Below are 15,512 nucleotides of genomic sequence, written 5' to 3'. Positions count from 1 at the left end.
CCCCTCCCCTTGCTTGTTCTCATGACAGCTGTCCCCCCCCCCATCCCTCTTCCTCCCAAGGCTGCTCTCTCTGCCTTCGCCCACTGAATGCCAGGATGCCTTGTGCTCGCTCGGCCCTCAGCCTGGCTCCTGGAGGCGGGCAGGGCTCTTGGGGGCTCCGAGGGCAGAACAGGTTTCAAGAAGCAGCCCCCCTCCCCCTCCATCCCCCCCGGGACAAAAGGCCAGGAAGCGCAGGGATGGCTGCCGGCTGTTTGCAAGAGCCCAGGAGGTTCCGGTTGGCTTAGCCCCAACTGATCCAAGCTCCCCACCCCCCCCACCCCCCCGCGCATTTAATTGTGAGGAGGCAAATCACTGTTTTGATAAATGATTGTTTGTAAAAGAATGTAGATTTGTTTAGAACACACTTCTCCATTAGAAGGCTTTCATTACAAGCGCTTCAGGCTTTTCGGCTACTCATTAATCATGTACGAATCCAGGGACATCCAGGGAGATCAGAGGGAAGCGGTGACTTCCAGTTTGTCTCAATAACCCATTTGAACAACTCATATGGCGGTGTGTGTGTGCGTGTGTCTGGGCCAGGTTCCTCCCTTCACCCCCAAATTTATTCAGAGGAAGTAGAGAGGTGGCGAGGGCATTCTTGGGTCACATTCTGGCCAGGAGATGGCTCTTCCTGACTTTACTGAGGAGCAAGTGTTTTATAAGTATTAGAAAATCTTTTTACAAGTGCCCCACTTTGTCTGAAATCTGCTATGGTCTTTTAATCACTCACTTTTTAATCAAAATGAATAAGATGAGCAAAGGGGGTAAGAATTAATCCACCTCCTGTCTCAGGGCTGCTTAGTGTGTTTGGCAGATGTAGATTAGGAGGAAACCACCGGGAGGAGGAATGGAGGAGGTGTGCCACGCACCCTGTGGCTGAGGTCAAAAGAGTCAAGATGCTTTCCAAAAGCAAGATTTCTGAATTGGACAATAAAATACTTGGAATCTCTCCTTTGTAGACTTGGTGTTCCTTTAAATGCTAGAATCCCTAAGCCAGCGTGCAGCCAGGTACTTTCCCTCAAGGCCACATGTGGGCTGTCAAATCCTAAGGCCTGGAGAACTCTTGTCTCCAGGAGCTGGCAAATTTTTCTTTCTTCTTGACGAGGGAAATGCATCAAGTTTGAACCAGAGTGGCCAAGAAAGGCTTCAGAGCGGCTTTCCTAGGGGGACACAGCTGTGAGCAAAACTTCCACACATCATGATAATCAAGAAGGATTACAGCCCATTGAGTGCACCTGCCTGACCCAAGAGTGAGATCAACCTCCCACCATCCCTTGCAAGATGGCTGCATCTGATAGACTATGATATAGCTGAAAAACTTTACTTATGTAGCTTTACTTCCTAATAACAAGCTGCTTTAAATTAAATGGAGTCTGCAGTTCCCAATCCGGACTTGTAAATTCTACTGTACACAGAGAATCAACAATAAAACAAGTATTTTTTTTTAAAAAAGAAACTACATAACATTTAATGGAATTGCACGCCAGCTAAGTTAATACTAGTGGGCCTGGCCTCATGCTTTCTTGGCAAACCCATTTTTCCAGGAATCTTCTCTGATTAATGGGGACTTTCTCTGCCAATGTTTGGAGATAAATCTTTGAACTGCATGGAAAACTCTCATCTGATTTTTGCTGGCCCGCAAATTCTAAAACCAAAACCACAATTTTAAACAACTGGCAACCTGCTTGCTTCAAGAGAGGGTGACTTACCCGGTTCCTGTGATATTGTAGTCAGCTGTTGTGATGCCGCCTGTGAAACTTGGTATCTAAGCGACAGGAAATTCCAAGCCCTTGGAGATCACACAACACGGGCCTCGTTTCCAACGCCAGCTCCACCTGCCGGGCCTGGGAAGTCAGCCCATGCCTATTCAGAGAACTGGACTGGCGAATTGGTGCTGCAGCTGTTCCAGAGCGGCCTACAAGAAGCTCCACCACAGCTGTGAGATATTGCGCTGCTCTGACAGCAGTGACGCAGCAGAAGAAGGCGCCTTCTCTGGTAGAGAGCCAAGAAGTGCAGCAAGCGTGGTCCTTTGCCTTCCATACAAGCAAAGAGCCACAGGAGGGCCACTGGCTCAGGGTAGGGAGGTGAATGAAATTACTTCCATCCGTGGCTATCTGGCTTCTGCTAGGACCCCTCCCAGTGAGCCCCCACCCTCTGAAAAAGTGGTGACATTCTTGTAGGCATTGACCTGTTTGATGCCACGCCACGCTGCTGACTCTCATGTACCTGAGGATGGAAAAGCCTTTCCACGCATACCATTGCCAAACCCAAACCCCTCCCCCCCACTTCTCCCCCATTTGTACTGCATAGATTCATAGGGAATCCTCCCTTAATGACCACAATTAGGACTGGCCATTCTGCTGCTAAGGTCCTTAAGCATGACATCACATGACTGCAATGGATTTACTGCAACATTCTTGATAGAGGAGAACATTTGTAGCTCAGGGTTGAACTGAGAGGTTGGTTTTCTTGCAAACCTTTCATGACCCAACTAGGCCACATCAGCAGTGCTGGTAGAGAGTGGGGCTTAAACTGACCAAGTTTGCGTCCAGATTTCAGACCCAAACTGGATCAGGCCTTCTTTGAATACCAGATGTCCAATGAAATCAAGGTCGATTTGCACAAATTGGTTGTTGGTCCCATTAGAAAAGGAAATGTGAGTGACACAATGTTTTTTGTTTTTGTTTTTTTACAGAAAACAATCAGGGGAAAAAAAGTCCTTCCTGTTGAAGTGGCAGGTAAAATCTTTTCTTGGTGCTGTTCCACTGAAATCAATCAATCAATCCATTGTCAATTAATTTTTAAAGATTATTTTCTTCACAGTTGAGTGTTCTATAGAGACAGAACTTTATAAAAAGTGCTTCAGTATCTACATCTGAGCCAGGAAGGATGGTGCCGTTTCTCTATAGGCCTCGTAATGAAGACTTTTTTATGGAAAACCAGGAAGCAAGCTCGGGAGCCCTCTGGGCCTGGCTAGCAGGAGGAGGAGATGGAGGAGGGTGTGAGAGCGGTCCTAAAATCTTTACCTGCTGGTTAGAAACTGCTCTCCGGCCAGATACAGGGTGCTGCCTACTCTCGTATCAAAAGTCCTGAGCAACATTCAAATTAAATGGCTCTGTCTCTCCTGGGCTTGAAGCTACCCTGTTTCCCCCAAAATAAGACCTCCCCTGATAATAAGCCCAATTGGACTTTTGAGTGCATGGCACTAAGGCCAAGCGCTTATTTCAGGGTTCAAAAAAAATATAAGACAGGGTCTTATTTTCGGGAAAACACGGTACTTCCAGCACCCATGAATTTGGCCAACGGGATATCCCAAAAATCTTTGTCCCGAACAAAGTTTTCCTTGTTGGAATACAGTCCTGAGCCAATTTGTTTCTAATTAATCATATTCATATTAAATACTTTCTGGTTGTGAATATCTGCACTCTTCTGCCATGGCTAACAACTAAGGCAAAATTACCTTGGGATAACTTGGAACGATGGAAAGACCTATTTGGTGGGGGAGGGGGGAGCTTATTCAGAAGCATCTGCTCTCATAGCAGGAGACTTCAATGCTTCAGTGAGTTCAAACGGCACTAGGCTGCATGTACGCTCTGATAGTATATCATTGGATGGTGAGTGTTGGGGATAATTATACTCTGGGTTGGAATCAAAAGATGAGTTTTGTGATATACAGGAGGGCTATGCTTTGCCCAAATGGCAAACAGACTAGAGAAATGATTCAAAATGAACAAATGGAGATTAACATAGCCATCAGATTACATTGTATTCTGATGCAAGCAATTTATTCAGTAGATGTGTTTAAAGTCTGATGCCATCTTCAAGCTCCAAACTTGAACTTTCAACCAGTTGATTCAAATCCAGCTTTATTTGGTAGAAAAGGGCCATCCAAGGCTTTGGTGGTCTTCCTTGGGCAGGACGGAAGTTTAGTTGACTAGATTCAGGTTTCACCAAGTTAAGTTAGCAACAATATTAGCCGATGGATCAGAAATAGCTGATGAGCAATTCTGGATACTGATTCAAACCCCATGTGATCCTATATCAAGGCCACATTGGCACAGTGGCATCAAGGCACAGTGTTGCAGACGTCTCAACTCTAAATATTGGTTTGATCTTGAATGCAGGAAGACAAAAAAGCCCAGCTGCAAGGCACTCGGTGGGTGCGGTGGGGCCGCCCCGTTCCACAAACATTGTGCCAGCAGAAAATAGAACATAAAGCCTTCGTTAGAAATAAAAAGATGAACATCCTGAGAGAGAATTGATAGCAAATCATATCAGCTGTTATGTTGAAAACTTCTGCTGATTATTGGCATTGGATTAGAAGAGGGTTTGTTACACAATGGACCCACAGTCGACTGTGGAATTTTAGCAGACGTTTGGGAGAAATATTTGAGTTCCATCTTTGCAGCAGCTTCTGGAAATAAGCTCCTAATCGAACCTATTACCAGAACGGCCCCCTCTCGCATCCTCAGAGATAGTTCAGCCTATTTCCCAGCTGGAATCAGGAAAACTGTTGGAAGCTCGCACAAAATTGCAAGCTCCTCTTCTTATAGCCCTCTTTCACCCTATGGACTATATACCCAAAGACTGAGGCTTCTGATGATCATACTTAAAAAGAGGGAGAGAGAGAGAGAGAGAGAGAGAGAGAGTAAAAGCCACCATTTTATACCTGACTTATAGATGATGGGTTATGAGAATGTACGGAAAAGTATCAACCAAGGAGTTTGGGACCTTGGCCTCCAAAGAGCAATAAGAGATGCTATCCCGCATATATTCTTCTACGCTTAGCCATGGGTGCCAGTCCCTTCCATTCATCGGGGCTGGGGTGGGCATCCAGCGCAGGAAGTTTCATTAGAGGGGAATGAGGGAGGTTGCTTTTCTTCCCAAACTTGACTACAGGCATCCATAGAAAAAGGCACAAAAGAAAACTAGAGTAACTAGCCGTCCTGGGAAAATATATTTAGAAAATGAGGTAACTGATACATTCATTTTATGGGAGGCAGCCCAGCAACTGAGCCCATCATCCCTCTTTTCATGATCTGGCAGAGGAGAGAGATCAGCAACTTTGAGTACCTCATGTACCTGAATTCTCTGGCGGGACGGACGCACAGCGACCTCATGCAGTACCCAGTGTTTCCGTGGGTCCTTGCAGACTACCATTCCCAGGTGAGCCATTTCTCCATTAGGCTGGACTGGAGCTTTCTTGAAAGAGAAAGCACATCGAAGTCCATAGGAAGCATGGCAGCTCAGCCCCTGGAATTCTTGACACAGGGGGCCAGTAAGTCAAGGGAAGTTGCATTTGTGTTCCAGACTCTAGACCTGACCAATCCAAGCACCTTCCGTGACCTCTCCAAGCCCATGGGGGCACAGACGGAGGGGAGGAAAAAGAAATTCATCCAGCGCTTCAAAGAAGTGGAGAAGACCGAAGGTACAAATCTCATTTCCAGCATCACCATGGTGTACCCCAAATCCCCCCCCCCTCTTTTTGGCAAGAAAGTTTAGAACAAAACTGTGGAAGCAGCACAAAGGTTGTCTCCACAAAACCGAGGGGAGAATTTTAGGAGCTGGGTAGAATTGGGGGGTGGGGGGATGGCATGAGCAAGCAAAGCCCATTAGAACTGACTTGTCTAGCATCTTCCTGAGTCATGCGTTGGCCCTGATCAGAGGCTTGCTTTAGTTAAAGATGTGTATGAAACATGGCTTGGTAAGACACATTATTAGACATTTCAGGGATCATCTGATTTTGAAGAAATCAAAACAAATTGATTTATCCAGAAATGAAGTCCATAAACTGCGCATTTTTCCTGTTTGTAGGTAACCTCTCAGCTCAGAGTCACTACTTCACCCACTACTCCTCCGCCATGATTGTGGCTTCCTATCTGGTTCGCCTGGAGCCCTTCACGGAAACCTTCCAATCTTTGCAGGTGGGCTGAACTTGGGTGGAGTCTACCAAACACGGGTGGCGGCACCCGTGGCAAAGGCTCTGGTTAGATCTGGAGCTTCTGAGCTGCCCGAGGCCCTCCCTTGGGACTCTGCCCTGAACTGTTTCCGGCAGGAAATGGAGAAGCGTAGCAGAGAGGTCTGCAAGGAACTGTGCAAACATAAAGAAATTTGGAAACCTTGTGGAAGAGTCATGTCTAAGGGTTGCCTTGTAAGTTAGTGGAGAACCCAGCAGCACAGCAGGAGAGGGATTCATCTAACAGTTATTCAGTCTTATTGATTGATTGATTGATTGATTGATTGATTGATTGATTGATTGGTTGGTTGGATTTATATGCCACCCTTTTCCGGAGACTCAGGGCGGCTTACAATGCGTTAAGCAATAGCCTTCATACTTTTTGTATATACCTGCTTAGTAGGGCTTTAGCCCCCCACACCCCAGCGGTGTTCTTTTTTATACAAAGTCAGCTTATTGCCCCCACAAACCAGGTCCTCATTTTACCTACCTCGAAAGGATGGAAGGCTGAGTCAACCTTGAGCCTGGTGAGATTTGAACTTGCAGTAATTGCAGGCAGCTGGTGTTACTTAACAGTGCTTTAGTCTCCTGTGCCACCAAGGCACCAATTAACTCTTAATTTCTCTGCTCCTCCCCCCACTACCTCCTTTCTTTCTTTCATCTTTTTTCTGTTGCCTACCAGTAAAAATATAATGCACAAAACACAAAACAGCCTATAATGTACCTTAAAGCAACTGAACAGGAATTAGATTATATTCACCTTCCGTGCAGTGCAGGACTTTGAAAAGTCAGTCTAGTGCTCTTTCAAAAGAAAATGCAGGAGTCTCTGTGGAAGTCAGGGGTCCCATTTTCATTGCCAAAATAGCCAATGAAAGGAAGAGGGCAGCCCCCCACCCCCATCAACCAGATCATGGCATCAGGAAAGGAAAAGGAAATCAAAATGTAAAGAACTACAGACAATTTAAGAATGAAGGTTAGCTGCTTCAGCAACAGGCAGGAATGATGAGGGGGACCATCATGAGGGTTAGCCGAACAGAAACAGGGGAGGACCTGGGAGGACCCTTCATCCCTCACTTGCAGAGAGCCCAGCCCTTCCTTTGATCTGGGTCTTCTGAAGGAGCCAAGGTCAAGGTCAGGCAAACTCTTGTGTCAATTTCAGTTGGTAATCGTTACTGGTGTGGTCATCTGGCAGCATTTCATTTCTGTACAGTTAAGAGGGTTAATGCTTTTAAAAACTAAATAAATAAAAGGGATAGTTCACTCCAGCATTATAAATGCAAGAAAAGAATCCTTGAAAAAACCCAGTGATGCTTAAACTAATAGGAGAAATATGAAACTATTTTATGAATAAAGCACTATTGTTAAATATACTTCATTATACTTGAAGTGTGAAGCGAGACCATCGGTGCACACAGAGGCAGGGCGCAAGTCGCAGGACGAAAGACATGAAAGGAATCGGTGACCTTGAGCTGCAAATCCCTCCTAGTCATAGAGACAGATTTGTCTAACAAAGAGACATTATACAATAACATGAACTGAAGAAAAAGCCTTCGATTTCTATTATTGTTATAGAAAAAAGTAAAAAAAAAAATATTTTAAGGCATTCAAAACCGTGTCAGGCAGAAAGAAAACAGAAATGGATTGTAGGAGAGGTGAGAGTTGCAGATGAAGCAAACAGGAAGGTTCATGCATTGTAAGATCAATTCTCTAGGCTGGAGAATATTCCGAGTTTCATAATCCACAGTGAAGTGCTAAATCCCTGGAAGGGAGCTTTATCCAGCTGTACGCATGAAAATATGTCAGGTTTCCCCTTTAGCAAGCAGTCAGAATCTTTGCCTGCTCTGGGTTATGCAGGTTCAGAGAACAAACTGAGCTCCCAGGAGCCCAGAGAAGAGCTGGGGGGGGGATGATGTTCCTGCGTGGGCTAAAAGCCTTCATAGCCCCCTCCTTTCCTGTGGAATCCTTGCATTCTGAGAGAAAGAAAGCAAGCTCACTAATTCTGATACCAATGTATGCAAATATAGTTATTAATATAAGAAATACTGCAAATCAGTTATTGCTTCCTTTATAAATAATACAGGCGTGCGTTTTAGAGATATTACTTTTTCCAAAATACATTAGACAGCTGCAAAAAATTACATTTTTCTGGATGGTAATATCTTTAACCAGATTTGAAGCGCTAACAACATTTTCTATGTAGATATTATTTTTATTTAATACAGATAACCTTTTTATTACAAATCACATTGTCTCTCTAGAGATTACCATCCGCTCTCATAAAAACGGAAAAAGCAGATGAAAACGTGTCAGTCACATATTCTGACCACAGTGTCGTATATATGCAGATCAAAGCCAGAGGGCTCCGAGGGGCTTTCGGAGAGAGACTCGTTAGCTGGCACTTTCTGCAGAGTTGACTTGTCTTTGGAGCCACTGCAGTTTCGACTAGAAAATACCCCTGGGGGCTGCTGAGGCTGCCTCCGAGGGATCAACTCTGCAACAGCCCCACTGATCTGCTCACGGTGCCTTGCCCTTGCACAATCCCACCAGCGTAGATTTACCTCACAAGGGAGAAGGAGGCTGATCCTTACTTTGGGGGGATAACTCCCCCTGTGGCTTTCCAGAAGAGCGCACTGGGAACATGATTTGCTTCACTTTGGAGGGAGCGCAGTTACATGCAAATGCTTTGGCATCACTGATGAGACTGTAAGTTTCAAGAAATCCTTAAGCCGGTGCAACAACCTTCTGCCTGAACAAAGTTAAAGATGGCCCATCTCTGAAAATTTGAAAGCATCCTCACTGTGGGAGCCTGCAATTGTTTACAGATTCAAAATAATGAAACTATTGAGTATTGAATAGATGGGTACAGGGACCAATCAGGAGCCAGTAGTTAGAGCGGGAAAATTAAGCGTGTGTCAGTGGCTGAAGCCGTGGACAGCTCCGGTTTAAAAAGGGCTGCCGCGGCTCGCTTTGGCATTGCTGTTACTGGAGCTGAATAAAGCTGTTGAACTGCTGGACGTGTCCTGTGTCCCGTGTCCCCTGTCTGCACCTACTATCCAACACTGGCAACAAAGGTGGGATCTTCAGAAGGACAATAGGACATTAGGCTGCACAGACTAACACAGACGTGGCAACCAACAGCCATCGAAACTACAACCGGCCAACATAAGATGTCTTCAATAATTCCACCCCGCCATTCAATCCGGCGGGAGAAGACTCGGATTCCTATATGGAATGTTTCCACATGTTCTTGGAAGCTAACGACCTTTTGAGTCTTTCTGAACAAAGGAAAAGAGCATTGTTCCTCACACACTGCGGAGCTGCCGTTTTTAAAATGGCAAAAGCCCTAGCATCTCTGGCGGAATTGAGAACCATGACCTGGCTGGCGCTACAAGGAATCCTGAGGGTACACTACACTCCCCAAGCCTTATCCCTCGTGAAACAACATGAATTCTACAGGAGAGACCAAAGGGAGGGAAGGTCCATTAGCAAGTTCATTGCGACCCTGTGTGAGATAGCCACCGCCTGTGAATTCTCCAACCTGGACAAAGCAGTGACAGACCAATTGGTATTGGGACTGCGAGACCTCACCCTACAAAGTCAATTCCTTGTGAAACCAAGAATAACATTCCAAGAAGCCATGGAGGAAGCGACTGCGACCAAAGCATCATAAAAGTCCACAGCCATAATGAAAAAGATGAATAAGGGGCCGCAAGCAAAGGAATTCCACAATCCATATGAGGATGTGGAGACTAAATCCGAGGACGGAGAAGAGGACATACATCATCTCCATTTGGAACAGAAAGGGAGACACCAAGAAAAAGGAAAAAAGGAATTTTGATGTGCTGAATGCAAGGGAAACCATCCCCGGAGCAAGTGTAGATTCAGAGATGCGATTTGCCAGCGCTGCAACCAGAAAGGACACATTGCAAGAGCCTGCAGAGCATCACAACCAGTTTCCTGCAGACCCAGACAATCCAGTCCTCCACCATGAGCCAGGAGCTTCCAAACAAGCAACAGAAAACAACTATTTGGAAGAAACTGCCGAAATGAGGACCATGGTTCAGAGAGAGGGGAAACACACCAGTCCATAATAGTTGGCCACTTGAGTGCGGGAAAAGCAAAAAAGATGGCGGTGACCGTTTCCATAGAAGGGAGACCATGCAAGATGGAGATCGACTCAGGATCCTACCTTTCCATGGTCTCCTGGACAACCATCAAACAATTAGTCCCCAGAATCACAGCCAGCTCACTCAAGCCACAGAGACTCACGCTTAAGGACTACCAAGGAAACCAAAATCCAGTAATGGGAATCAGTTATTTCAACGTAGAGTTCAAAGAGGACAACTACCCTTAACCATAGTAGATCAGGAGAGGCCTAGCCTACTGGGGCTGGAATGGTTCGAGCCTATGAATCTGGCAGTGACAGGGATCAACCAACTCGAAGACAACAGCTGGGAAGAGAACTCCTAAGGGATTTCGCAGACATCTTCGATCGAAAACTAGGCAAGTACACAGGGACCCCCATCTCATATAACCTAGATCCCCAAGTTACCCCTGTCTGAATAAAGCCTAGAAGGGTTCCATTTGCTCTACAGCCCAAAATTGATGAGCAACTGGATAAACTCGTTGCCCAAGGGGTTTTAGAGTCGACAGACCATGCCAAGTGGGAGACACCGATATTAACTCCCACAAAGCCAGATGGGTCAGTGCGTTTGTGTGGTGACTATAAAAGTACCCTGAATAAGGCTTTACAGCAGAGCACATACACTGTGCCCTTCGTGCAACATCTATTGCATTCTCTGGGTAGAGGAAAAATATTAGCAAAACTCGATTTGGCTCAGGCGTACCAACAGCTGCCAGTTGATGACGCCACAGCAGAGGCACAAACAATAGTTACACATAGGGGAGTATTCAAATGCAGGCAATTGCAATTTGGGGTAAGCGTGGCCCCAGGGCTGTTCCAGAACCTCATGGAGCGCATCCTACAGGGAACTGAAGGAGTTGTCCCCTATTTCGATGATGTCCTAATATCAGCCATTAGTCAGGAACAACTGTAGCAACGACTAAGGACAGTATTAACTCGATTCCAGGAAGTGGGGTTGAAAGTAAAAAAAGACAAATGCCAGTTAGCAGTGGAAAAGGTTGAATTTTTGGGATACCCGATTGACGGTTCTGGAATGCGACCCACCATGGGCAAGCTAAAAGCAATTCAAGAAGCCCCAACCCCAACCAATAGAATAGAACTGCAGGCATTCCTGGAGTTATCAAATTTCTACAACATTTTCCTGCTGCAGAAAGCTACGATTGCTGAACCTTTACACCGTCTACTGGATAAAAAGACGGACTGGACTTGGGGACGTAAGGAAGTGAATGCTTTCGAACAAATCAAAAGACTGCTAACATCAGACAGCATCCTAATACAGTATAGTGAAACATTACCAGTGAGACTAACCTGTGGCGCGTCACCGTTTGGAATAGGAGCAATCTTAAGCCATTGCATGCCCAACGGAAGAGAAGCCCCCATTGCTTTCTACTCTTGGACCCAATCCAAATTGGAAAGGAATTACAGTCAGCTCGACAAAGAAGCACTAGCTGCAGTGGCTGCAATCAAAAGATTCCACAAATATCTCTACTGGAGGAAGTTCAAGCTGATAACAGAGCATAACCCACTCCTGGGAATCATCGCGGGAGATAGACCTACACCCCACATGTTATCTCCACGAATGCTGAGATGGACAGAATTCCTCGCTGCTTATAATTACCAGCTGCTATACAGACCGGGAAAGATGATTGACCACGCAGATGCCCTCAGTAGATGCCCGCTGCCGGAACTGGTGGAAGACCCAGCGCCATCCACAATCACATTGTTGATAGAGACTCTCACGAACACACAGATCACAGCCACAGACATCACGAGAGCAACAGGAAGAGACAAGGCTTTGGTGCGGGTTTTGAATTGGGTATGGAAAGGGTGGCCAGAGACAGGAGTAGACGAGGAATTCAAACCATTAAAGACATGACAGACTGAGCTATCGGGATTGAGAGGGTGTTTGTTGTGGGGAGATAAAGTAATCATTCCAAAAATGTTGAGAAATGATATTCTGGAAATGTTACACGAGGGACACCCAGGGATAGTTAAAATGAAGGTGTTAGCTAGAAGTTATGTCTGGTGGCTGGGAATGGACAAGGAAATAAAAAAATGGGTAGTGACGTGCACACCCTGCCAAGAATCTCACCCGACACCACACCCACACATGATTGGGAAAACCCTAGGACACCATGATCCCGCATACACATTGATTTTGCGGGACCCTGCCAGGGAAACACATTTTTAATCACTGTCGATGCATACTCTAAATGGCTAGAAGTAAATCTCATGTCATCAACAACAACAGAAGCGGTCATCCGAGTCCTACGGGAGACGGTTCACAACACATGGGTTGCCCGACTTAGTAGTCTCCGATAATGGGCCACAATTTACCGCTAATCAATTTGAAATGTTCCTAGCTAGTCAAGGGATTAGACATGCACTATCCGCGCTGGGGAAGCCATCCACTAATGGACAAGCGGAATGGATGGTGAAAACAACAAAGGAAACACTAGCTAAGATGGGCCCAGGGAACATCCAAGCAAAAATAGACAAATTATTAAGCATTCAACACATAACTCCCAGTGCAACCATGCACAGAAACCCCAGAGAACTATTGATGGGGAGGAAGCTGAGATCCAATTTAGACAGACTACACCTCAAATACAATGCAGAAAACCCAGTAGACTCCACTAGTAAATATAGACAGTTCCAAGTGGGGGATAAGGTGTATGCGAAGAATTTCAGCGGAAATCCCCTATGGGTTCTGGCAAAAATAATCCAAATCACAGGCCCGTTATCATACAGAATAGAAACAGAGGATGGCCAAGGGTGGAAAAGACACATAGACCAACTCAGAGGCCAAATAGTTAGAAAGGAACACGAGACACAAGAGGAAACCCAGGAGTGAGAGAGGAAACACCACACAGAAATCACAGAAATAGACCAGGCCCTACACAATACACAACCAAACGCACAACAACACTCAAACCCGAATAGAGTCGGCGGGCACTTATCTGATGTCCAATGACAAGTTCCCGACGTCGGAAACAGTCCACCAGTCCAACAGGGGAATGAAGAAATAAATATCCAAAAAGATATTGGCCAAGTTTGAGAGAATTCCAGGAGTGCCTACCGGAGAGACACAGAACCCAACCTCTCGCTGCGAAATCACAGAGTCAACGAACTGCGCAAGTCAAGTTGCACCCAAAAGCGACCCGCCTACTTGCGTGATTACATTATCTAAAAAGAACCTGATTGGTTGGTACCAGCCTAGAGGGGAGGGATGTTTTGAATAGACGGGCACAGGGACCAATCAGGAGCCAGTAGTTAAAGACGGAAAATTAAGTGCACGTCAGGGGTTTTTTTTTGGTTTTTTTTTTTAATTTGATTTATATGCCGCCCTTCTCCGGAGACTCAAGGCGGCTTACAATGCGTTAAGCAATAGCCTTCATTCTTTTGTATATTTTTATACAAAGTCAGTTTATTGCCCCCACAATACGGGTCCTCATTTTACCTACGTTAGAAAGGATGGAAGGCTGAGTCAACCTTGAGCCTGGTGAGATTTCAACTTGCAGTAATTGGTAGCTGATGTTAATAACAGTGCTTTAGTCTGCTGCACCACCAGGGTTCTTTGCTGAAGCCGTGGACAGCTCCGGTTTAAAAAGGGCTGCGGCAGCTCGCATTGGCATTGCTGTTACTGGAGCTGAGTAAAGCGGTTGAGCTGCCGGACGTGTCCTGTGTCCCCTGTCCCCTGTCTGCACCTGCTACCCAACAGAAACAATGAATATGGAAGGTGCAACAATCTGAACCACCTTCTGGTCAATACTTCGTATCATTCTTCTAGAACAAATAACAGCATGTAAATGTTTCCTCTGCTCAGCTAAGAGTCCTCCTTGCAAAACTCTTCTCTCTCGGAAATGTTACTCCAGTTCCCTGCCTGTTACAGTGCCTCTTTGAGATCCGTGCTCAGGTCTGGGGACTCTGAAATCCCTTCCGAGCGCTTTCCCCTTCTTTCCTGGAAAGCATTTCCTGCAGAGTTCTTGAAACATCCAAACTCTTTTCAGCTTCGGTTTCTTTGCTGAGGAAATATTAGCTTTGAGGTTATGTTGAAACTTAGTGAAGCCACCCTTGCTTTCGCCTGTAGAGTATTTTCTCTGCACTTCAGCACCGCCACACTCTCCCCGGAAGCACAGTAGAAATGCCTTCATGATTAATGGTTAGCAAGGAATTTGTTTCTCCACATGCTTCACTCCTTTTCCTCCAAATGTGCCTTGCATGCTGATGTCCAAACATTCCAGAACACTTCGTCTAACACTTCAAAGCATTTTGAAATGTTTTGTCATAATCACAGCTTGCAATTCTGGTGGCTGTTGATTTCCTTTAGGCTGTGGCCTAAGGCTCTGGATGGTGGCATGGCTTCTCTCCTCCTCCTCCTCCTCTCAACAGGGAGGGGACCTGGACGTTGCAGACCGCATGTTCCACAGCATAAGGAACACTTGGGAGTCAGCCTCAAGAGACAACATGACGGATGTCCGGGAACTGATACCTGAATTCTTTTATCTCCCTGAATTTTTAACAAACCACAACCACATTGACTTTGGTGAGTGGGCATATGCTATGCTGGCTTTCCAGTTAGACTCATGGGCTCTCCACAGCCTCAGAATGATGGAGATGGATTTACCTGTTGAGTGAAAGAATCGAAATTAAAGCATTCTAGATGAACTTCTGCTCAAACAAGCAAATAATGTTGGTATTTTGAGCTGGCTGGATGTCCCATTAAAAACTACTCTTTCTTCATCTTTATGAGAAAGGCGCTCTTGCCTCCTCCCTTCTAAAACCCACTGGAGGTATTTGTCCATGGCTAAATCTGTTTTTCCTCATCGACAGATTCTGCCTAGACAAAAACTGGACAGATCACAGTGATGATCAACTCAGCAGCTAAACCCACTTAAAGCCCACATCAGAAGTTTTGGACCTGGGATGATCACTAAGGATCTTGGTCCTCCACTGTTGCCTTCCAGATGCTTTACTTGCTGCCAGCAGCTTCTGCCACCAAATCCTAGTTGTCCTCTGATGAGGGCTTAATAAACTTAATCTATACCCTTACGCCCCTTTATAGGTATTTTTATTTGATCTCAGATGGAGGAAAGCTTCTTTGTGTCAATTCTTTTATACCACCAATGTCTTCTCCTCCGTCCCTTGCAGGATGCTTGCAGGATGGGACCCGGCTGAATGACGTGGATTTGCCACCTTGGGCAGGAGGAAATCCTCATCGATTCATTAGGCTGCACAGGCAGGTCTGTATGAAAACGCAGTTTGGAACGCTGGCAGTGCTGGAGTCAGGACCACGAGTCAGAGATAAAAGTCTAATATTCTTAAATTATTTGTTTTAGTCTAAAATAAAGATAAGGAGAAATCTCTGAAAAG

At 45.6% G+C, this 15,512-nt stretch overlaps 1 protein-coding gene across 1 annotated transcript in view; it reads left to right on the top strand.

Annotated features, from left to right (window-relative positions):
• Positions 1-15,512, top strand: part of WDFY4 (WDFY family member 4) — a 135,141-nt gene that overhangs the window by 96,600 nt on the left and 23,029 nt on the right. Inside the window, exons 48-53 of the mRNA XM_034415593.2 lie at positions 2,735-2,777; positions 5,086-5,205; positions 5,350-5,467; positions 5,854-5,963; positions 14,532-14,685; positions 15,291-15,382. Of these exons, the coding sequence (XP_034271484.2) occupies positions 2,735-2,777; positions 5,086-5,205; positions 5,350-5,467; positions 5,854-5,963; positions 14,532-14,685; positions 15,291-15,382 (637 nt within the window). The remainder of the gene's footprint in view (positions 1-2,734; positions 2,778-5,085; positions 5,206-5,349; positions 5,468-5,853; positions 5,964-14,531; positions 14,686-15,290; positions 15,383-15,512) is intronic.

The sequence above is a fragment of the Pantherophis guttatus genome, chromosome 5 (genome assembly GCF_059756535.1).
Source record: "Pantherophis guttatus breed Tessera chromosome 5, ASM5975653v1, whole genome shotgun sequence".
NCBI lineage: Eukaryota > Metazoa > Chordata > Lepidosauria > Squamata > Colubridae > Pantherophis > Pantherophis guttatus.
Note: the sequence above shows the minus strand (reverse complement) of the source record. Positions and strands in the feature narration are given on the sequence as shown.